Source organism: Carex rostrata, chromosome 1, assembly GCF_964058835.1.
Source record: "Carex rostrata chromosome 1, lpCarRost1.2, whole genome shotgun sequence".
NCBI lineage: Eukaryota > Viridiplantae > Streptophyta > Magnoliopsida > Poales > Cyperaceae > Carex > Carex rostrata.
Window position 1 is genome coordinate 17,421,459 of NC_135918.1, and position 24,316 is coordinate 17,445,774.

The 24,316-nt window shown below is 38.8% G+C and overlaps 1 protein-coding gene across 1 annotated transcript; it reads right to left on the reverse strand.

Annotated features, from left to right (window-relative positions):
* Positions 1 to 392: 392 nt before the first annotated feature.
* Positions 393 to 1,717, reverse strand: LOC144565615 (laccase-15-like). The gene is made up of 2 exons (XM_078315452.1): positions 951 to 1,717; positions 393 to 733 (listed from the first exon to the last, which is right to left on the reverse strand). The coding sequence occupies exons 1-2, from the start codon at positions 1,447 to 1,449 to the stop codon at positions 594 to 596; spliced, it is 639 nt and encodes a 212-aa protein (XP_078171578.1). The 5' UTR covers positions 1,450 to 1,717; the 3' UTR covers positions 393 to 593.
* Positions 1,718 to 24,316: the final 22,599 nt, after the last annotated feature.

A 24,316-nucleotide genomic window follows, 5' to 3' on the forward strand; every position in this document is an offset into this window, starting at 1 on the left:
AGTATATAAAAAATGTCGATTATCATAAGCAATTATCAAGTTGTTTTTTTTTTTCTAATTGAGTGTGCATAAAACAACTTGATTATTTTTTCAAGTTTCTGACAGTAAAAAGGAGCTTGAATTATTGGAGCACAGTCTTAAGAGGACAAATAATTCATTTCCTTGAGTTTTACTTTTGCCACACACAAACATATCTTTTCTGAATTTGGTCAATTAAGAATCTTTTTGGGTCAAATATCTCTTCTAGGATGTGATTCATTATCTCGGCCCAATTACTTAGTTCCTTTTTGGGCCTAAAAACAATTCACAAAGATATCATGTAAACCATTTAAGGAAATCAACTAAAATTAATTACCACAAGCTGATAGTTCCAGTAAAACTAGTCCAACTGATAATAAATTCTACTTAATTTAATTTCTAATTTTATTTTTGTGAAAACTCTTAACAAATTGACCAGTCCAGCTTATACTTTTGCTGTAGTTTATTCAATTTATTACAAATGTAACATATTAAATCCAACCAACCATAATATTTTCTTTACAAATTAACCAGTGCAAACTCACCATCAGAAAAAAAAGAAAATAATATAATTCTTAAGTAAAATCAACAAGGAGGCTTGTCGGCAGGAGGAGGTAGTATTTTTTCCTCTGTATATTACCATTCTTTGTTATAAACACAACATCCATTCCCCAGATTGAGTGTGGTTCAAAGTGACAGTGCATGTACCAAACTCCTAATTTAACAGCAAAATCAAAATATGTTAAGGATTAATGTCTGAAAAATACTCAAAACAATAATTTGTAACAGTGACTAAATCTACTATTTGATTAATCAAATATTCCTAAACAGGCTGTTCTCATTGTAGTTGTGTAATACCTTTGATTGTCAAAATTAAACCAATAAAAAGATTCAATTAATTTGATATTAAAAAGAAAAAAAAATAAACTCACCCAGATTAGTTGCCCTAAAGCGGATAGTTGCCCAACCGTTCTCCGGCACACCCACAGTGTTCACATATGGTGGATCGACCAAGTTGTAACTCAGAGGATCTGTTGTGTTGTCAAAGTTGCCAAATCCTCTTCCAATGACATAGAAGCTGTGGCTGTGCAAGTGCACTGGTTGGTTAGCCGCTCCACTTAGTATGTTATTTTGCTGAAACACAATTTCCACGGTCGTGTTATACTCGAGCACTTTCACTTTTGTTGATTTAATAACAAAAAATAGCTTCTCAGGAATGTTGTCATCAGTAACATTGAAGATGAGCGGAGGTTGGTCAGTAAAGTCAGTGGTGTACACACCGGCAATAGAATTGTAGTATGCATCTAGCACATTCATTTTCGGTTTTTGGAAACTAGCATTGTTCATACTAGCAGCGAACCTAGTACCGTTTACACCAGCACATTGCTTGTTAGGGCACAATTGCTGATTCACAGACATCATGATATACATTTTGACATCGACAGTTTGGGGTACGACAGTTGGGTGATCTGAACTGGCCAGCGAGCGAAGACCGCTAGTGAACACAGCTGATGCATTAGTGTTGTTGGATTTTGGTAAGGATGTGAAAACCGGTCTTGTTGATGGTGCAGAATAATAAGTTTTGTATTCTAGAATAGCTACGGACACATTGGCATCTTTAGGGGCCAAAACACTTCCATCAAAGTATAATGCCGCGATGATGTAATAACGGAAGGGGAAAGATGAGTTTTGGAATTGATTAGCCAACGAAATTTGTGGAATATTACCGTTGGTATCAATGGTACAATATTTGTGGAGGCTATAAATCTTTCATATGAGAGTAAATATAAAATATAACAAAAGATATCAATATACAATAAATTTTACACAAACTGAACATTGATTGAAGCGTTAGATGATGTGCTGTTACGACAGATCGTATCAGGTACTTAGTGTCCAATACGGTCCGTAACCAGGAGCAATACGCATTAAACAACCTGACGGTTTAGACCCGAGTTTGAATGAGACCTTGTCCTAACCCTTTAGGTCATGTTTGGTTATGGAGTAAAGTTAAACTGGATTAAATTGGTTACTTCAAGCTAAACCGGAGTAAGTTAATCATGTTTGGTGGAGTAAGCTAAACCACCTCTCTAGGTGGTGTAAGTTACTCCGTTTTAACTTAAATCTTACTCCATCTTAAACCGCCTATGTTACTCCTCGTTTGACTCCTTAAGCATGGAGTAAAGGGTTTACTCCACATCTTACTCCACAACCAAACATGGCCTTAGACAAAAACCCCAAACGTTCCTTTTACGCAAGTATATGTATTGCCTTGATATTATCAAACTATATACATGCTAATTAAATGAGTGAGTCTATGGTACTATGCATATTATGATTTGTTACCGTGCAACAGCTCTATATTTGAGTTTTCAAATTCTAACGGTCGATCCGACCTGTTCATCTTATTCTCCATATTAATATGTGTTTGGAGACCAAATTTTACATTTTTTGAAATTTTTTTACTATTTTTTTAGATTTATTGAAAATCACTGTTTTTGGATGTTCCAGAATTTTCAGATCAAGTGATTTTCTAAATATCTAAAAAAATAGTAAATTTTTTTTTTTCAAAAAATGTAAAATTTGGTCTCCAAATACATATTAATATGGAGAACAAGATGAACGGTTCGGATCGACCGTTAGAATTTGAAAACTCGAATATAGAGCTGTAGCACGGTAACAACCTGTGATATGCATAGTACCATAGACTCACTCTAATTAAATTGAGAGAGGTAGGAGGGGTTTAATTGGCATCAGACAAAAATTCACCTGATGTCCGACTTTTTTTTTAAGGTTGTCGACAAATAGCAACGAAATAAATTTAAGATTAGATTTAAGACGTTTGATTGATTTATATCAAGATTCAAGTAAATAATTACTCCATATTTAAGTCCACTCCTACTAGTAAAAAAACTCGTAGCTTGTGGTTCAATCGTATCTGACTCACTCACTAATAGCTTGCTTGTTACTGGACTGAGCTGTTAACGAGCCAGCTCGCCATTAGCTCGGTCTAGAATTAACGAGTTTAAGCTGGTACCTAGCTTGCTCACTAGCTCGACTAAGTATCAATTTGTGAATTTGCATGAATGTGTGTGCATTTTATACTGTCCATCTCGGTCCAGCTCGGTTCAAAAAGTTTATATAATTTTTTTTTAAAAACAAAATCCACACAAACCCTATGAGCCATCTCGTCAGTTCGCGAGCTAGCTCGATCTAGCTCGTGATGATTTCAAACTGAGATTTTAGCTCAGATCCTAAAGTCAGCTCGCTCGTGACTCGGATGAACCAACTCGTGACGAGTTCAAGCTAGGCCCAGCTTGTGACAATCCAGCTAGTTGTCACACCTAACACGTATGAATACATCGAGTAAATTTTAATCTAATGCCCATTGAAAAACCTAGCTCCAAATTAAAGTAAGTTATATTTTCAAGTCCTATATTTATTTTATTTCTTGAATATTCAAACTAGAAGTCTAGAACTCGTGAATTAAAAATAAAATAAAACAACAATTATACCATGACATTGTGAAATGTGAATTGTGATATCAGAGAATTAAATCACTTACAACAAAGGTGCGGTGATGAATATTGGCCTCACAGGAAATGGAGAACAAACAACATAGCATATTAGACCGATGGTAATTGGCCATAACGAGAAAAGCTTACTAAAAAACATGATGCTTGAAAATTAAAAATAAACCAAAAGCAATGCTCAATATATATATTGTTGGGTTGTTAATTTCCTTCCTCCAAGGAGACTGCTAGAGAACCTGCATTGATGTGGTTTTTATAGGAAGAAAAATAGCTAGAATTTGGTCTCCAAGCACTTGATAAATAGTAAAAAAAATTTCAAAAAATGTAAAATTTGGTCTCCAAGCACATTTTAATATAGATTAAACATCTAACGGTTTGGATCGGCTATTTGGCCTTCAAAACTAGAGATATGAGCGCGAATTAAAACAACACTTTTAATTCGCGAAGTAGCGTAGCATTACTCTATATATATATATTATAAGATCATTACTTTTTGTATATCATTTTGTCTGCACATGCATCATACAATTCAAAATTTAATTAAAGAAAATGATCATAAGATCATTACTTGTGACTAATGTTTGGGTAAAGTTTCCTTTGATTGATATCTGTGTTAACTCTGTTACTTTGAGTTTACTGAGATTTAGAGCGTGACATAGCTCCAGCAATTATAAACCAATAGCAGCCTGCTGTCACAATCAATAATAGTGATATTAGTAGATGTCAATTCGTATATCTAAGTAGCTTGCTTGATAGTTGATACTGACAAGTAATGATCTTATGAGCATTTATTTAATTAAATTTTAAAGTGCATGTGATGCATGCGAAGTCAAATTAAAAAAGTTGCTTTATGTACACTGTACTAATTATTATTATACATATTTGCAAGGAAAAGGGAAAACGGACAGCAGATGCATTTTATTTATTTATTACAATATATAAAAAACTAGAGGGGTCCAAATGCTTCCATTTTTTGTGTCTCCACCATGCCTTCATTTTTTAAAAACATTAATAAATCAAAATTTAAATCATAAACGTCAAAATAAAACCGTTAGATGTGATTTATGTTATTTTTTCTATGTGCTTATAAAAAAAAATATCGCATTTCAATTTTATTTTTCATGTGAATCAATCATTTGAAAAATCAACGTCAAAATAACCTTTCCTTCACCAATACACCAACCCAAATTTTATACCCTTTGACTATTCCCCCACACCAAAGCACGGCCCAAAATACACCCCCAACAGCAGCCCAAATCACTTCACCTTTACCTAATCCAACCAACCCAACCCATTCTCCAACAGACCACTCGGATCCAACCCAATTACCGAGTAAACCTGTCTCTCCTAGCGGCACCCCCACCGCTAACCTTCTAGAGCCGCTGTTGAGTGATCCTCTCCTTGACAACAATGGTATAATCCACATCGATTCAGATGAAGAACCGATTGAGATCGAACCAGAGGAGGAGTTGAGCGAGATTGAACCAGAGGAAGAATTGGAGGTGGAGAACCCGATTATCCCTGACCCACTTGATTTGACTGGACAATTAGAGGAGGAAGGAGATGAATACCTAGCGGAAGGATGGAAAAACTTTGATAATACCGCTTATGAAGACTATGAGGAGGAGAATTTCTCACCGCAAGACCTAGATTCACCATTCCTCAGCCCCTATCATACATCATCTCCGGCGGGCGAATTTGACGATGAATTAAGAGTACTCCAAGAGGAGGTGGAGCGGGAGAACATTCAAGCGCAGTTGGAGGCACAACTGGCGGCTCAAGAGCACATGGATTTTGAGAACATAGCTGATGAACCACCTCAGGGGGATGAATTCATACATGAGGATGCGGATACTGGCTCCATTATGGCGGAAAATGAACCACAACTCACAGCAACTACTGGGAATAGCACCACTCTACGCCGCAGTGCTCGTATTAACAATAGAGGAGCACCAAAGAAATATGGCACCAAGAGGACCTGGACCAAGAAAAACACCAAGGATGAAGCGGCGGCAAAGAGAAGGACTATACTGGAGGCCGAACTACTGGAGGCGCTCCAAGATGAGGCTTTATCAGCTGCACCCTTGCAATAGGAAAGGATGGCCCAAGTAAACCTTTACTGCGGCATGAACATTGGTGTAGTCACAGAGGCAGGTCCGAGCAATGCAATGGACATGGAGGAAAAAGGGGATGCGCACGAAGATGAGTCAGTGCTTGCAGCCTTCGACTTCGACTCGGAGGAGGAACTGACGGATGAGGAGGAGAGCCCTGACCTGGGCACTATCTAATTAATCTTTATGCTAGAAAAAACTAAGGGATCTCCATTTTACTTTTCTGCTTTCTACTATTCTAATTTACACTTCGCAGCTTTATGTTTTAATTGGAGCTTTTCTGTTGTGAGAATACCAACAGAATTTTTTGTGATAGCTCCGGCCATTGCACCTAAAGGGTGCCTTTTGTGTAACTGTTTTAATTATGAATGAACTAAAATTTCCATTAACTTTTTTATTATGGAATGTGAGGGGCTTAGGCGACATTAATAAGTGTGCGGTAATAAAGGACTTAGTAAGTGATGCTAATGTAGACTTGCTATGTTTTCAAGAAACGAAATTGAGTGAGTGTGACGTATTTAAGGTGAGACAATTTTGTCCGCCAAAATTTACTAATTTTGAGTTTCTTAATGCGGAAGGATCGAGAGGTGGAATTGTTCTCGCGTGGAGTGCAATATTCTCCCCTATTGAAACCTTCAAGTTTAATTATTCTTGTACAGTGGTGCTTAGAAGAGGGGAATTCTCATACATGATCACAGGGGTATACGGTCCGCAACTGGATAGGGATAAATTACTTTTTCTACAAGAACTACGAGCTATAAGACAAAAAAACGACTTACCATGGCTTGTAGTGGGTGATTTTAATCTTTTCAGAAGTGTGGAAGAAACAACAGGGGGGGCGGGAAATTTGGGAACTATGCTTGAATTTAATAATTTCATAAGTGATACAGGTCTTATTGAGTCACCACTGCGAGGTAGGTCGTACACATGGTCAAATAAAAGACCAACTCCTACATTCTCAAAACTCGATAGGGCTATGTTATCACATCACTGGAATGATTTGGGAGCCTCGCATGTGCTACACGACCTCCCGGCCACGGCATCGGACCATGTGCCGCTGATTTTAAAGACCAGACCGCACCAAAATCCACCAAGGAGGCCTTTCAAGTTTGAAAACTTTTGGCTTAAATATCAGGATATGCACCAGGAGGTCAAGCGGGCATGGAGCTCCGTTTCAATAGTCAACCCGACCAAAAGAATGCAGCAAAAAATTTGGGCAGTTCAAAAAGCACTCAGAAAGTGGGAGCAAGCGAGATTCAGAATGAATGAAACATACCTAAAGCGATCGAAATGGGTTCTGCAGCAACTTGACAGAGCAGAAGAACACCGGCAACTAAACTCAGTTGAATTTAGCTTACGAATATCACTGCGGGAACATATTTTTAAATTGGCAGCGGAAAAAGAGGCTAGATGGAAACAGCGCTCTAGTTGCACCTGGTTGCGACTAGGTGATAATAATACGAAGTATTTCCATGCAGTAGCAAACGGAAAAAAGAATTCTAATTCCTTAATATCCATCCAGGATGCAAATGGTGTAACGATCAATCAACAACAATTGCCAGACTACCTGCTTCAACACTTCACGGCATCAATGGGCCAGCAAACTTTTCACACAAGGCCATTCGACTTGACAAACCGAGTTGGTCCTTCCTTCCAAGAAGATCTGGCAGCATTAGATAATGGCATTACTGAAGAGGAAACACGAGTAGCTCTAAACGAACTGCCAAGTGACAAGGCAAGCGGTCCGGATGGGCTACCGGCTGAGTTTTACCGAGCATTTTGGCCGGATATCAAGGGCGATGTCTTGGAATTCATCAATGCTTTTTTTCAGAATGGGGTAGATATTAAGGCAATCAACCGAGCTACAATAACATTGATCCAGAAAAAGCTAGAACCAACCAGTGTATCAGACTATCGACCGATTAGTGTAATTAACACAGTGGCTAAGCTCATTACAAAGATTATGGCTAATCGACTACAAGCACACCTTCCAAGACTGGTTGAGACCAACCAGACGGCTTTTGTCAAAGGAAGATCCCTGATGGAATCCTTTCTCACCGCAAGGGAATTCCTGGCTTTCTGCTCCAAAAACAAACTTCCAGCGGTACTGTACAAAGTGGATTTTGAAAAGGCTTTCGATACGGTGAACTGGTGTTTTTTGATCAACCTCCTAATTGAAAGAGGTTTTCCCCCAAGATGGACTTCGGCGGTTCTCAGCATCCTACGCTCCTCATCTTCAGCGATAAAGGTAAATGGCGCACTCACGGCATATTTTACCCATCAAAGAGGCTTGAGGCAAGGAGACCCCCTATCGCCTATGCTCTTTATTATGGTAGCTGATACACTGAATAGATTCCTGAAAGCGGCACAACAGGATATGCCTCAGCATGTGAGAATTGCCACGGAAACTATTCAGTTTGCAGACGACACGGTCATTATCTCAGAGGCGCACCCAGTGACCCTGAAAGTTATCAAGCATGTGCTGAAAGCCTACGCAAGGTTGTCAGGGCTGAAGATCAACAAGTGTAAAAGTTGTTTTGTGCCAATCGCGATCCCGAGTCACTTGATAGGAGTGGTGCAGAACATTCTGGGCTCACCTCCGTCACAATTACCAATCACATACTTAGGGTTACCACTATCAATCAAGAAGCCAAACAAGATTGATTACCAACCATTGTTGGCATCAATCCAAAACAGATTGGAAGGATGGAAATCAAGTTTCCTATCTTATGGTGGACGAATAACTTTGGTAAAAGCGGTGCTCACGGCAATGCCATTGCATTACATGCAAGCACTAAAGATCCCAAAAGGAATAGTGAGGCACATAGACAGAATGAGGAGGTCCTTTCTATGGAAGGGCAAAGATACATGCCGAGGTATAAACTGCCTTGCAAATTGGGAATTAGTGTGCACACGCAAGGAAAATGGGGGTATGGGTATCATTGATCTAGAAATTCAGAATAATGCATTACTAACCAAGTGGTTGTGGCTTATTCACCATAGTCCAAATGGGTTATGGGGCTCCACCTTACAGAGATTATATGCCATTACCGAAACTTCACAATTGGGTACATCTGCAACATCCTCGTACTTCCTCAAGGATTTAGCTGGCCTACTCCCGTTTTTTTGCGTCTCAGTGAATCACGATGCAATAAACCAGAAATGGGTCTGGCGATGGTCACCGACGGAGAATTTTACATGTAAATCAGCATATAATATGATGTGCAACCCAGGGGTAGTATCGGCATACCATAAAGTCCTGTGGAAAATGAAAATCCCGAAAAAGGTTCAGGTTTTCATCTGGTTGATGCTTGAAAATAAAATCCTAACACAAGAAATCCTGATGGTAAGAGGATGCATGGTGCCATTCGGATGCAAACAATGCCATAGTGAAGAAATGGAAACAAGAGACCATCTTCTATGGGACTGTAGCTTTGCCTTGAGGTTCTGGAGAGGGCTGTGTGCACAATTTAATATCAGGATGGGGGATGCCCGGGAGGTTCGCAACATGTGGCTAGGCTTACAGCATCTTTCTAGCCGAATGAAGAGACAACAACGAGTAGTCTGGGTGGCAGGAGCATGGGCAATTTGGAAAGAAAGGAATAAAAGACTCTTTTCGGACAAGAGTAAACCAGTAGATATTTTAATTAATGAAACATCCATTATTATCATGCAGTGGTTGTCTAATATTTAAAGAAGGGCAAAGGAGTAAGGGTATGAGCCAGGTGGGTGCATACGTAACACAATTGGCGGTTTTATCAACGAATTGAAAAATGGAGCGAGCTCTTCTTCTTTTTCCGTTTGCCTTTTCCTTTGTGTAAATAGAGTGGTTGTGAATACTTATTGTACATAAACTTTTTTTATCAATATATTGTTGGTCTAGGCCAACCTTCAAAAAAAAAAAAGAAATTATCTACATAAGTACGTTTTTACAAGCTCTTGATGACAACTAAAATAAAGTTGAAATGTCACAATCTTTTACACATGTTGTATCAAACAATACCTTTCTTTAATTATTGAACATTTTTCTGGCATGAAAACATGAAAACATGAAAGCAACAATTTCTAGTGACAATCTCACCAGCCATTAAGAACAATTTCTAGGTAGCTAAGTCACCAGTATAAAGCATGAACATCTATCTAACCATGTCAATCATTGTAAGCTCTTCAATAAAGCTAAGAAAGCTAAGAAAGCTAAGAAATGTGATTGATATGCTGATTGCTCTTTAAGGTCAAATTTATCGCTTCTTTTTGACTTTCATATCTTGAAAGCTAGAAAAAATGGATTTATGTGATGGGGACTTTACATTATAAATAAATGCCTGATGTATCACTTCTATTTCTTTTTTTTTTTTTTAAGGAAAAACCCGTAGGTGTACTTCTATTAATAATCATAAAAAGGTTACAATGTAAACAAGAGTCTACCTAAATAAAAAACGCTTAAAACAAAAAGTAACACAGCTACCTACTAAAGTAAAAAAAAGGAGCTTCAAAATAAAAAAAACTAAAGAAATTTATAAAAACTACCAGCCTATTTCAGTTATGAGGAAAATGTAAAACATGAGGACCCCTTTGTAACTTGCGTCCTTCCTTCCTGACAACTATTCTTAATTACCAGTAAGTTGAATTCTCCCTGCTCCCATGATTGAGCTTTGATTTTGTACCAGTAACATTGCATGTCTCTCATATAATTCTAAACCAGTCAGCATCAATCTCAGGTGCTACCCCTAGTTCTGATATATGATTATCTACCAGCCATCCATGCCGTGATTGCTCAGTGGTTCTTGCCCGATTCGCCAAGCTGTGTGGTTCATGTAATGCCTTTCTTGTCACATGTTTCAAACTGAATTTACCTTCACTTGATTGGATTTTGTTGATACACTCCTGTACTGTTTCAGCTGCCTTCCAAGAGGGTAAACCCGCTAACCCATTTGTCTGAATTGCCTTAACCATTGTTTTGCAATCCGATAATAATTCAATTCGAGTGAACTGTTGTGCCCAGTCTGTGTTGGAGCAAACCTGTAATACTTTCAATAAGGCTATGGCCTCCGCATGAAGCGGGTCCTCAGCTTTAACGAATCCAAGGTGAACCTGAACCAATATTCCCCTATGATCATAGAAGGTTGCTGCCCACCTCGCCTGTTTACTCAGTTCCCATGAGGCATCCATTAGTATGATTAGCATCGTGTGGGTGTCTCCTTCTATGATCATTGGCTCCTCTGACGCTCTGTTGGCCCTTTGCTCCTTCTATGGTCATTATTAGTTCTTACAATAGATTCATTATGGTGGAGTATGCTTGAGATTGTTGATTGAATATTAAAGTTGTGTGCACCAGCAACAATGAAGTTTTCTAGATCTGAAAAGAATTCGTAATTTTGCAGGGCGAGCTAGCACAGAAAATTAACTGGATCAATAACCCTTAATATATTATAGGTAGCACGCCTAATAATTAAGCTAGGACGAATAAATGCCTCAATGCATGTTAGGGATAAGAACATAAAATTATTTACAGGCCTATATATATTTAATTAAATAATTTAATGGTAACCAATTGTTGGGCTTTATACCCAGGCTGGGTCTGGCACCATAGTAACAATAGCCCACAAAATAGAATGCTAGAAAATTGGCCCAAGAGAAAAGTTCCTTTTATTTTGATATATTTGGGCTTAAATGGAAAAGCAATTAATGAAATGATAAGAAATGATGCTATACTGATTATTAATAGAAGAACAAAACACAAGAATAATAAACTCGATCTACATTGTATATATGTTCTGTGATTCAGGGCCATGCTAGGCGTTCACTTTTCATCTATGGACATCTATAATTATGATAATAACTCATTTAATGCGAGTCATAACTATTTAATATACGTTGAGGGAAATTAGTTAATTGTTGAATAAACCAACATGCTCTAAACTTACAAATTTATAAATTTACAATTGTACAAGGTTAAAAAAAGTTAACAACAACTACTATTTGTTTACCTGTAATACATCTTTGTGAGTCTAAATGATGTATCTATTAATAGAGTAGGGTTCAAATGCACCATTGATTCTGTGCTCAATCATGGTCCACAACCTTATCTTCGTTTTCAAAGTTCAAACAAAAACGATCCGAAACGACATAGTCTCCATATTAAAATGTTCTTGGAGACCAAATTTTTTATATTTTTTTTGGAATTTTTTTTACTAGTTTTTTAGATAGATACAAAACATCTGTTTTTAAAAAAATTACAGACAATATGAAAACATCAATTTTGGACCTAGCTACAAAAATATTAAAAATAATTCAAAAAAATATAAAATTTGATCTCTAAGATATTTTAATATGGAGATCATGTTGAATGATTTAGATAGACTGTTTGGACTTTAAAATTAAAGATGAAAATATAAGATATGATTGAGGTATAAAAGACGTAAGATATTTAAATCCTACCCAACAATTATCTACCTATGTAACTATGAAAAAATAGAAATTCCAATGATGGACAATATGTGGACAAATATATATTGAGATGGCCTCTCACGTGTAGCCATGCATGTGTGCTAATCATTGCAAAATATATCAGAGATGCAATTGAGGAAGGATGGATTTAGCTTTCGGTTGTGTTCAAAATCAATAGATGCAAACTAATTAATGAAGGAACGATGCAATCTAGAGATGCAAAATCTAGATGGCATCTCGTTCTTTATTTCTATCTTCTTTTTGGTTGTGTTAAAAAAAAAATGAGATCCCTTCAAATAAAGTGAGAGGCCAATAGTTCCAAATTCCAATTCTACCACAAGATTTGTGCCAAATTTAGTAGTCAATTTATTTTGGTACTAAGGAAGTAGTAGCTAATTAATTAGGTGTCAAAATTAACTTGCCTACTTTTCATGTTAGTCATCTTGTATTAAATTCCCATTACCAAAAATAATCTTCAAACTAAATCTCTTTTTGTAGAAATAAACTTTGTTGTTATCTTCTTTGAAATAATTAAAACATAGAGGACCACTAAGCAAATCGATCATACAAAATTCTTACAACTAAATATTACTTGTGTAGGTTCAACAAAAGAAATCATAGTTTTCCAATAAAATATTATTTGATAAATTCATTATGCACCTTGAATAATTGAATTAATGAACTTGATTCTGGTTTGCTCTTATAGTTTTTTGTTTGATATATAATTTCCCTTTACAAAAGATTTCACATCCTCCAATCATACAAAATTCTGCTTAATTAAATGAATCCTCCCAAGTAATTCTTTTTCGAATCTTATTTACCTAATATAATTAATAGATTCCCTATAATAATTAATGTATTTGTGACATTGATCTTATCCACTAAACCAAAATGAACTACACTAACATAATGAAAAAAAAACAATTATATAACAATCCAGAGATACTTGTTGTCATCTCGTTCAATTAAAATTATACATTCTCAATTTACACGCATACATAATTTATTATGTTATAAATAGTAAAATAAATTCCTCCAATTAGAGATAAGTAAGACTTTGATTCATTCTATGTTATGTATTGCTATTATAAAATCTCATAATATAATTTTGGAATATAAAACTTATGTGAACTATGCAGCTATTAATTATTGGTCCCCATAATATCTAAATAGTAAACCAATAAACCATATCCAAAAATGAAATAATAATTACAAGTCTGAAAATTTCTTATTCTATAAAATAGGTAATTAAGTCAGAAATGAGAAATCGATCTGGTGGAATTTTCTGAAAAAAATTCCTAAAATTTTAAAATTCGGAAATAACTTTTGGTTAGATAAGAGAAATTGGAAATGCAACTTGGTGGAATTATATATATTTTTAGAACCAATTGCTTCTGAGTCAATGGAGTGCCTTGTGCAACTTCTGTTTATTACATAAGGCATAACATAACTAGTAATTAAATTTTTCCAATGTGCTAACGCTATAGATGTGAGTAATTAACAATGCGTCATGTGTGATACAAATACTTTAGAAACATCGTACCACTTGTTTTTCCAATGTGCTAACGCTATAGATGTATGGGCAAGGGTTGGAGATTTGATGCAGGCTAATGGTACGGTACAAGATACTTGAGAAGCATCACTGGTATGCTACTGTAGCATCAAGGGAACCAAAGAAATGTTTGTATTGTTTTATTTATGGCTGTTTTGTGGTCCATTTGGCGGCAACGCAATGAAGTAATTTTTCAAGGTACGAGGTCGCCGACTCGAATAGTGGCTAATAGAGCACTAGAAGATGCAAGGCTGTGGCTGTGGTTTTGTAAAAAAATGTAAACATGGGGTATCAGGAAGGGTACTGACAGTGGGAGGTAGTTGATCGAAACTGACTAGTTTCGGTTTGATAATAGCTATGTAATAACTTAGGATATGTGGTTGTAATTAAAGCTATTAATATATCATTGGTAGTCACTATCAATTTTTCAAATTTTTTTTTCATGTATATAAAGAAATCATAATTTGAATTATGTATTGACTATTGAATGACCATTTGTATGATATCTGTCACACCCCGCGGCCCAACGAGGCGCAACAAGTGCTTCTGCCGTAGACATACGGTTGCCCGTATGCCTACAAGGCAATTACGATATAATAGGAAATAAAAACACAAAAACAAACAACCAAACAAACAAATAACATAAATCCCAGCTGGTCAGGTAATATCATACAAACCCGTATCTTGATGGATACGCATCACAAAATGACATAGAGACTATATATATACACAATCAAAACATAACTATATACATAATCTCTAATGTCAAAATACCAGACAGTCTAAGCAGCGGTGAAACCAGGCCTACCGACCTCGTGCCTCTCTCGGATCTGCCGAACCGGAACCTGAAAAATTAACCCAAAAAGGGGATGAGAAATAAATTCTCAGTGCGATAAATTTGCCACATTTCGTTCCTGGACTTGCAATCACAGATTATATTAAAAAATAAAACACAAATAAAGCTCAGATCAGTTTATAATAACATATAAACATGAACGCATAAACCCGACATCAATTAGCCAAATGAAATCACAAATCAGGATTTGTCAAAATGGAATTCAATCACACAATATTTGGTTTAACTCGAGCTCAAAATATCTGGTAGTAACTACAGATGTTCCACCAAACTGGAACTCATTTCGTTCCCACTCATCTGTAGTTACAGGCTTAACCGTTTAAGTAAAAGTCTGGTTCCATTTCATATCCGAAAAATCCATTTAAATCCAATTGAACGTCCAAACGCATTACCCCCTGGGTAATGCCTCCGATACACAAGTCACCCATAACCAAAATCATAATACAGAGTCACTTACCCCTCGTCCCAACCGGTACTGGGAACTGCCGAGGGCCAGACGATCTAAAGCTTTAGAACACTAGGCGTCAAAGTCCATGCATAGACTTTGACAAATCCGGATTCACCCCCTGGGTAACGTCGCCACGATGGGAGACAATAATACCATATCCACCAACTGATGGTGATATAAATCACGGTGACTTTTAATTCCAAATCAGATCATTCAGATCCATACAATAATAACCATACCAGCATGCATATCAATCAGATAAAACAATTCGAGTTCCAATTATTTGGGCAATGCAATGCATATGCAACACAATTCGATAATGCAATTTAATGAATAATCAACATGTCAATTGAAACACAGTTTAATTCTGACTATAAACTATCAAACAAGTCCAGAAACCCCGCACCTGAGTATATAGCGCACTCGTCTAAGGCTCAGGCGTCTCGACTGATCCCGAGATCCGATGTCTCGTAGAATTACCACCTATTTATGCATTTAGATTCGATTAAAACATTCGATTGGTAACCCATAGGTTAAACACGGTTTAGGGTTCGTATTCAGGTCCTAATGGTATAGGTTTAGGTCATGGTTCAACCAATTAGGGCTTATTAAATACACATTTAAAGCCAAACTGGGTGTATTGCGGCCCGTAGTCAATCTGTTGCGGCCCGTGATCATAGCACAATTCAAATCGTGCTTTGGGTTGAGTTCTTGCGGCCCGGAGTAAAACTATTGCGGTTCGACATGGTTAATTCTTATTACGTACTATCGGTTCAAATGGTATATTCACATCTAGATTATCAAGAACAAACACCATTACCATGAATGCAAATGGCATTAAACCCTAATTCCAAAACTCAATTCAAACGGATGATTTAATCAAATAACATGAATTGAGATGTTTAAACGATTATAACTCGATATATTCAGACCCAAATGGTGCATAATCCATGAAATTTAGCAAGTTTACACATCCCAAACCCTAATTCACCATTTCCAAATCTCACAAGTAAAATCGAACACAATTGAAACCAAATATCGAGTTATACCAATTCAATCAAACTTTAATTCGAATTTTCAACGAAATACCACAATCCAATCAAATTAGGGTTTTCAAAAGATTACAAGGAATGAAAATATACCAAATTGACGCTTTAGAATTGATCAACGATCGTCTATTCAGTTCGAATCTCCGATTTCCGACAATTCCGACCAGATTCCACGCTCGATTTCTCTCTTTCCCTCTCTTTCCCTTTTTTGGTTCGGCACCCTAATTCTCTCTTACGTAACTTAGACGGTAAATAATGAAAGGAAAGATTAAGAAGAAAGGTTTTAATTAATATTTGGAATTTTTGCAAATTAGCCCTCCAAGTTTGTAAATATTGCATAACTTTAAAATGTTTACAATTAGGCCCTTTTTCATATATTTTTATTTACGCAAAGATCATAATGTGACATTTCTCCCCCCTTTAAAATGAAGTTCAGTCCACTGAACTTGATTTCGTACCTTAATTGTCGAATAACTCCGGATATTTTTCTCGGATGCTCTCCTCGAGCTCCCACGTCGCTTCCTTATCGGAATGGCGTCCCCATTTTACCAACACGAGCCGGATCACTTTGCTTCGTAGCCGTTGCTCTTTTCGATCCAATATCCGCATCGGTTCCTCTTGATAGGTCAGATCGTCTTGCATGTGTAAATCAGAATGGTCAATACAATGTGACGGATCTCGCACATATCTGCGCAGCTGTGATACATGAAACACCGGATGAACCCGGTCCAGCGCTGGTGGTAGCGCAAGCTCGTATGCTACCGGCCCAACTCGTCGCAAAATCTGAAACGGCCCAATATAACGAGGACTTAGCTTACCCGAAACACCAAATCTGTGTACACCTCTGACAGGTGAAACTCGAAGCCATACGTGATCACTTTCTTGGAATTCCAACGGCCTTCGATGAATATCCGCGTATTTCCTTTGTCTTTCTTGAGCCGACTTGAGCCGACTCAGAACCATTTTCGTTTTCTCAGCAATTTCTTCTAACATTTGCGGCCCTGTAGGTGGATATGTACCCGCTGGTCCCCACCACAGCGGAGTACGGCACTGTTGCCCTGTCAGCGCCTCTTGCGGTGACATACCAATACTCGAGTGATAACTGTTGTTATATGCGAACTCCACCAGATACAGGTGATCAACCCACGAACCTTGTAAACTTAGCGCGCAGGATCGCAACATGTCTTCCAATGTTTGGATAGTGCGTTCGGACTGACCGTCAGTCTGAGGATGATGCGCTGTACTGAAACGCAATTTAGTACCCATTGTCTCTTGAAAGCTCTCCCAGAAATGAGAAGTAAACCGAGGATCTCGGTCCGAAATAATATTGCGCGAGCAACCGTGGTATTTGAATTGATATTTCAAGAACAAGTCTGCTAATTCTTGCCCCGATGTCTCGACTCGAAGCGGAATGAAATGAGCTATTTTCGTCAGCCGGTCCACAATAACCCAAATAGTGTTATATCTACCAACGGTTCTCGGAAATCCGGATACAAAATCCATTGTAATCGACTCAAATTTCCTCGTAGGTATTTCCAGCGGTCTTAATAATCCTGCTTTTCTCCGCCGATCTGCCTTAACTTGCTGACATATCTGACATTTTTCAATGTACCTTTGCACGTCTTGCTTCATTTTCGGCCACCAGAAATATTTCTTCAAATCTTGGTACATTTTTACTTCTCCCGGGTGAATAGCGTAACCCGAGTCGTGCGCCTCCGATAAAATCAGATCTTTCAATTCAGATTCATTTGGTACACAAATGCGGTCGTGAAACCGCAAGATATCATCTCCTTGAACTTTAAACGGAGAATCAGCATTTGCCTCGTAGTGCAGTTTAAATTTCTGACATCTTGGATTATTCTGTTGCGCTGCACGAATCTGTTCGTGTAATTCCGATCGGATCTCAACCGCTGCTAGCACCACCGACGCAATTGCAGTTGCGCTAGTCCCAATCTCACTTCTATTATACTTAGATACAACTTCCAACGCTAATTCGCGTGATGCGCCAACATGAATTTCCAATCTGCGCATTTCCTCAAGAAGATGCGCTTCACTTGTAATTACCGACGCCAGGTTTACCTGACTCTTTCTGCTTAACGCATCTGCTACACTGTTCGCTTTTCCTGCGTGATACTGGATATCCAAATCGTAGTCTTTCATCAATTCCAACCACCTTCTTTGCCTCAAATTCAATTCTTTTTGCGTGAAGATGTATTTCAGACTTTGATGATTGGTAAATATACGGCATCTCACGCCATACAGATAATGCCGCCAAATCTTCAGCGCAAATATCACCGCCGCTAACTCCAAATCATGAGTCGGGTAGTTTTGCTCGTGCGGTCGCAATTGCCGAGATGCATAGGCAATTACATGATCATCTTGCATCAATACGCAACCCAACCCTGATCGAGATGCATCGGTGTAAACCGTATACTCTTTATCAGCAGTCGGCATAGCAAGAATCGGCGCGGATACCAGCCGACTCTTTAATTCCTCAAAACTTTTATCTTGCGCGGTACCCCAATCGAATTTCACGCCTTTATGCAACAATTTTGTAAGTGGCGCAGCTAACCGCGAAAACCCGAGTACAAATCTCCTGTAGTACCCGGCTAACCCCAGAAAGCTGCGAATTTCAGTAACTGTCTCTGGCCTCTTCCATTCAGTAACAGCCCGAATCTTTTCGGGATCCACCGCTAACCCTTGTCCCGAAACAACATGCCCCAGAAAAGTAACTTCATTCAACCAAAACTCACATTTCGAAAACTTTGCGAATAACTGATGTTTGCGCAATCTTTGCAAAACAATTCTAAGATGTACCTCATGTTCTTCTCGGGAGCGCGAATACACCAATATATCATCAATGAAAACTACAACTGTCGAATCCAATAAATCGTGAAACACGCGGTGCATCAAATCCATGAACGCTGCCGGTGCGTTCGTTAGCCCAAATGGCATAACAAGGTATTCATAATGCCCGTACCTTGTACGGAATGCTGTTTTGTCCACGTCGCTCGGCCGAATCCTCAACTGGTGATACCCTGTTCTCAGATCAATCTTTGAATATATCGAAGATCCCTGCAACTGATCAAACAGATCATCAATCCGAGGTAACGAATATTTATTTTTCACTGTTACCTTATTCAGCTCGCGGTAATCAATGCATAATCGCAATGTTCCATCTTTCTTCTTAACAAACAGCACTAGTGCGCCCCACGGCGACGTGCTGGGTCTGATAAATCCATTCTCCAACATGTCTTCCAACTGCGCCTTAAGTTCTTTCAGTTCTGCCGGTGCCATTCGATACGGTGCCTTTGAAATCGGTGTTGTGCCCGGTACCAGTTCGATACCGAACTCCACTTCTCGCTCAGGTGGCAACCCCACAATCTCTTCCGGAAATACATCCACAAATTCTGAAACCACCGGTATAGTGCTGATCTCTGGAACTGCCGCAGCCGCATAAACCACGGCCGCCAGATAAGCTGTACACCCTGTTTCTAATAAATGTCTCACTTCTACAGCAGAAACACACGGTGTTAGTTCCCCCATTTCTCTACATTTCAAAATACACGACATACCTCTTGAATTCGCAAAATGAATCCGTCGATGCGGACAGTCAATGGTTGCCGCGTGCTTCGTCAACCAATCCATTCCCAGCAATACATCATACCCCATAATATCCATAACCAACAAATCAGCCTCGAATTCCCTTCCGTCTACTTTAATATTTCGGTTTCGGCATATAGTAATTTCTCGATCAGTTGAACCAAATGGGGTTTGGACGTTTAAAACTTGGTTACTCGTCTCAATTGGCCAACTACACTTTTCTACGAACACCCTCGACACAACAGAATGACTGCACCCCGTATCAATCAAACAATACGCATCATGATCAGATATAGAGAGTATACCTGTCATGACATCGGTCTGGCCACCTCCCTGCGCAGTTGCAGCGTTGCGCGAAGTTCCAGCGATGTTAAGCGCATGCGCCGCCGCCCTGCCGTCGTTCCTGCCGGCGCTGCCGGCACTGCCAGCGCCGCTAACCCTGCCGATGCTACCAGCGCTGCTAGCGTTAGCCCCGCTAGCTTGAAATGCGCCACGTCCGCGCCACGTCGGCGCGCCGCGCCCAACGCTAGCCGACCCTCCCGCGCTACTAGCGCCTTGCATCCTCATAAGCGCATTCGGGCATTCCCTCGCCCAATGTCCCGCGCTACCACACACGAAACAAGTGCTAGTCTTGCGCCTACACTCAACCTCATCGTGCGCTTGGTTGCACGATCGGCACCATTGCGAAGGCATCACCGGTTTAAAACCCGGCATAAAGGTCTGTCTGAATGGGGGTCTCGGCGCCATATTCGGCCGAGGGGGTCTAGCAACTGATGGTCCTCCCCTCGACTTCGACACTTGCCTGCTCTGATCTTCTCGCTGTTTCACATTTCTTTCAGTCACTTGCGTCTTTCTCCTCTTACCATGCATTTCAACCTGTTCAGCGTGATCCATCATTGCTTGTAACTCCGTCGCCATTGGAGTATCCACGATCATAGAAATATGCCCATCCAACCCATCCAAGTATTGCCTATTATACCTTTCCACATCATTTCTTATATCCGTAGCATAGCGCGACAAGGCCAGAAATTTACTATTGTATTCCACCACCGGACGCCCATCTTGCCTTAACTCCAAAAATTTTCTCCGCAGCGCTTCACGCTGTATATTGCTCAGAAACCTCCTATTAAACTGCTGTTCGAACCATTCCCAAAGAATCCTCGCTTCATCCCCGTCATAATTGCGTCGGGCCCCGTCCCACCAGAATCTAGCATCACTCTCCAACTGCTGCTCAACTAACTCCACTTTATCTTCCTCGGGGGCACGGCATAAATTCAGCTTTGCATTTATCTGCGCCAGCCATTCTTCAGCTGCCGCATACCCGCCGGTTCCATCATAACGCGGCGGATTCAAGCGCAGAAATGCATCATATAACCTTCTGAAATCTTCGGGTGCCCCACCGTGAGCCACCGGTGCGGCATCCCGCATCTGTGCTTGACGACCTCTCTCATAGGCCGTAATTAACCGGTCATCCAAGTCCCGGTCTCTACCCGGTGCTCTACCAGCTCCTCCAGCGCCACCAGCCCCTCCAGCACCTCCAGCACCAGCTGGACCAGCCCCAGCCTGATCCACAACTGGCTCGATAACTATTTCCGGATTAGGTTCAGGATTCCTCCGAGGTCTGCCTCTACCTCGGTGTGTTTCCATTTTCTGAATAAACAAAGTTAGTTTATAACATTCTATATTCCTTATTTATCATATGAAATTCGTATAGTCGTGCCGGCCCCAATTAATGCGCATACCACTCTCGTATCCAAACAAGTCTGGTTCAGGTTCTAAACCATGCTCTGATACCACCCGGGGAAGACCTGTCACACCCCGCGGCCCAACGAGGCGCAACAGGTGCTTCTGCCGTAGACATACGGTTGCCCGTATGCCTACAAGGCAATTACGATATAATAGGAAATAAAAACACAAAAACAAACAACCAAACAAACAAATAACATAAATCCCAGCTGGTCAGGTAATATCATACAAACCCGTATCTTGATGGATACGCATCACAAAATGACATAGAGACTATATATATACACAATCAAAACATAACTATATACATAATCTCTAATGTCAAAATACCAGACAGTCTAAGCAGCGGTGAAACCAGGCCTACCGACCTCGTGCCTCTCTCGGATCTGCCGAACCGGAACCTGAAAAATTAACCCAAAAAGGGGATGAGAAATAAATTCTCAGTGCGATAAATTTGCCACATTTCGTTCCTGGACTTGCAATCACAGATTATATTAAAAAATAAAACACAAATAAAGCTCAGATCAGTTTATAATAACATATAAACATGAACGCATAAACCCGACATCAATTAGCCAAATGAAATCACAAATCAGGATTTGTCAAAATGGAATTCAATCACACAATATTTGGTTTAACTCGAGCTCAAAATATCTGGTAGTAACTACAGATGTTCCACCAAACTGGAACTCATTTCGTTCCCACTCATCTGTAGTTACAGGCTTAACCGTTTAAGTAAAAGTCTGGTTCCATTTCATATCCGAAAAATCCATTTAAATCCAATTGAACGTCCAAACGCATTACCCCCTGGGTAATGCCTCCGATACACAAGTCACCCATAACCAAAATCATAATACAGAGTCACTTACCCCTCGTCCCAACCGGTACTGGGAACTGCCGAGGGCCAGACGATCTAAAGCTTTAGAACACTAGGCGTCAAAGTCCATGCATAGACTTTGACAAATCCGGATTCACCCCCTGGGTAACGTCGCCACGATGGGAGACAATAATACCATATCCACCAACTGATGGTGATATAAATCACGGTGACTTTTAATTCCAAATCAGATCATTCAGATCCATACAATAATAACCATACCAGCATGCATATCAATCAGATAAAACAATTCGAGTTCCAATTATTTGGGCAATGCAATGCATATGCAACACAATTCGATAATGCAATTTAATGAATAATCAACATGTCAATTGAAACACAGTTTAATTCTGACTATAAACTATCAAACAAGTCCAGAAACCCCGCACCTGAGTATATAGCGCACTCGTCTAAGGCTCAGGCGTCTCGACTGATCCCGAGATCCGATGTCTCGTAGAATTACCACCTATTTATGCATTTAGATTCGATTAAAACATTCGATTGGTAACCCATAGGTTAAACACGGTTTAGGGTTCGTATTCAGGTCCTAATGGTATAGGTTTAGGTCATGGTTCAACCAATTAGGGCTTATTAAATACACATTTAAAGCCAAACTGGGTGTATTGCGGCCCGTAGTCAATCTGTTGCGGCCCGTGATCATAGCACAATTCAAATCGTGCTTTGGGTTGAGTTCTTGCGGCCCGGAGTAAAACTATTGCGGTTCGACATGGTTAATTCTTATTACGTACTATCGGTTCAAATGGTATATTCACATCTAGATTATCAAGAACAAACACCATTACCATGAATGCAAATGGCATTAAACCCTAATTCCAAAACTCAATTCAAACGGATGATTTAATCAAATAACATGAATTGAGATGTTTAAACGATTATAACTCGATATATTCAGACCCAAATGGTGCATAATCCATGAAATTTAGCAAGTTTACACATCCCAAACCCTAATTCACCATTTCCAAATCTCACAAGTAAAATCGAACACAATTGAAACCAAATATCGAGTTATACCAATTCAATCAAACTTTAATTCGAATTTTCAACGAAATACCACAATCCAATCAAATTAGGGTTTTCAAAAGATTACAAGGAATGAAAATATACCAAATTGACGCTTTAGAATTGATCAACGATCGTCTATTCAGTTCGAATCTCCGATTTCCGACAATTCCGACCAGATTCCACGCTCGATTTCTCTCTTTCCCTCTCTTTCCCTTTTTTGGTTCGGCACCCTAATTCTCTCTTACGTAACTTAGACGGTAAATAATGAAAGGAAAGATTAAGAAGAAAGGTTTTAATTAATATTTGGAATTTTTGCAAATTAGCCCTCCAAGTTTGTAAATATTGCATAACTTTAAAATGTTTACAATTAGGCCCTTTTTCATATATTTTTATTTACGCAAAGATCATAATGTGACAATATCATTATGATTTGTTTTTTTTAAACACCTGACAGAAGCTGTCAAGCAATATTATTATATATGATTTGTATTAACTATTAAGAAGAATTGGTCTAATCTTATTAGCTATATATGCATTCGTGAATACCATCTAATTAAGCACGTTGTTATACCATTTATGTCTCCAATTGGCACAAAAAAAAATAAAAATAAAGTTGAATCTGTTTCTTCCAATTAATAGAAGGTATTTAAAAAGTTGCTTTTAATTGTGCTAATTTCTATTTAAAAATGTACTTTGTGTATAATTTATAATGGTTTATATCTAAACTTGTAAATGAGCAAGCCGAGTTGAGTGAGACAATGTTTGGACTCGATTTGTGTTAGAACGAACTAATTAGTCGACTCATTCACAAGCCGAGGTGGCTTGAGCCAACTCGGTAATAATTTATTGGTGCTGTGAGATTGACATAGAGCAAAAACTCACCCTGACTTGATGTTGTGCGCTATGCATAGACCACAAATAACAAAAACAATTTCATTTTTTTTTTCTCAAAATAAAATTCATTCTCTCATGATAAGTATGAAGAAGGTTAAATGAAAAAAGTCGGAAAATAACTTTATTTCTATTCTTACAATGAACTAAAAATGAGCCGAG

Excerpts from the sequence above, each read along its gene's own strand:
- LOC144565615 (XM_078315452.1), bottom strand. The coding sequence starts at position 1,449 with ATGTATATCATGATGTCTGTGAATCAGCAATTGTGCCCTAACAAGCAA. Across the intron at positions 734-950 it reads CTTTAGGGCAACTAATCTGG|GAGTTTGGTACATGCACTGT; the intron begins GTGAGTTTATTT and ends CTGTTAAATTAG.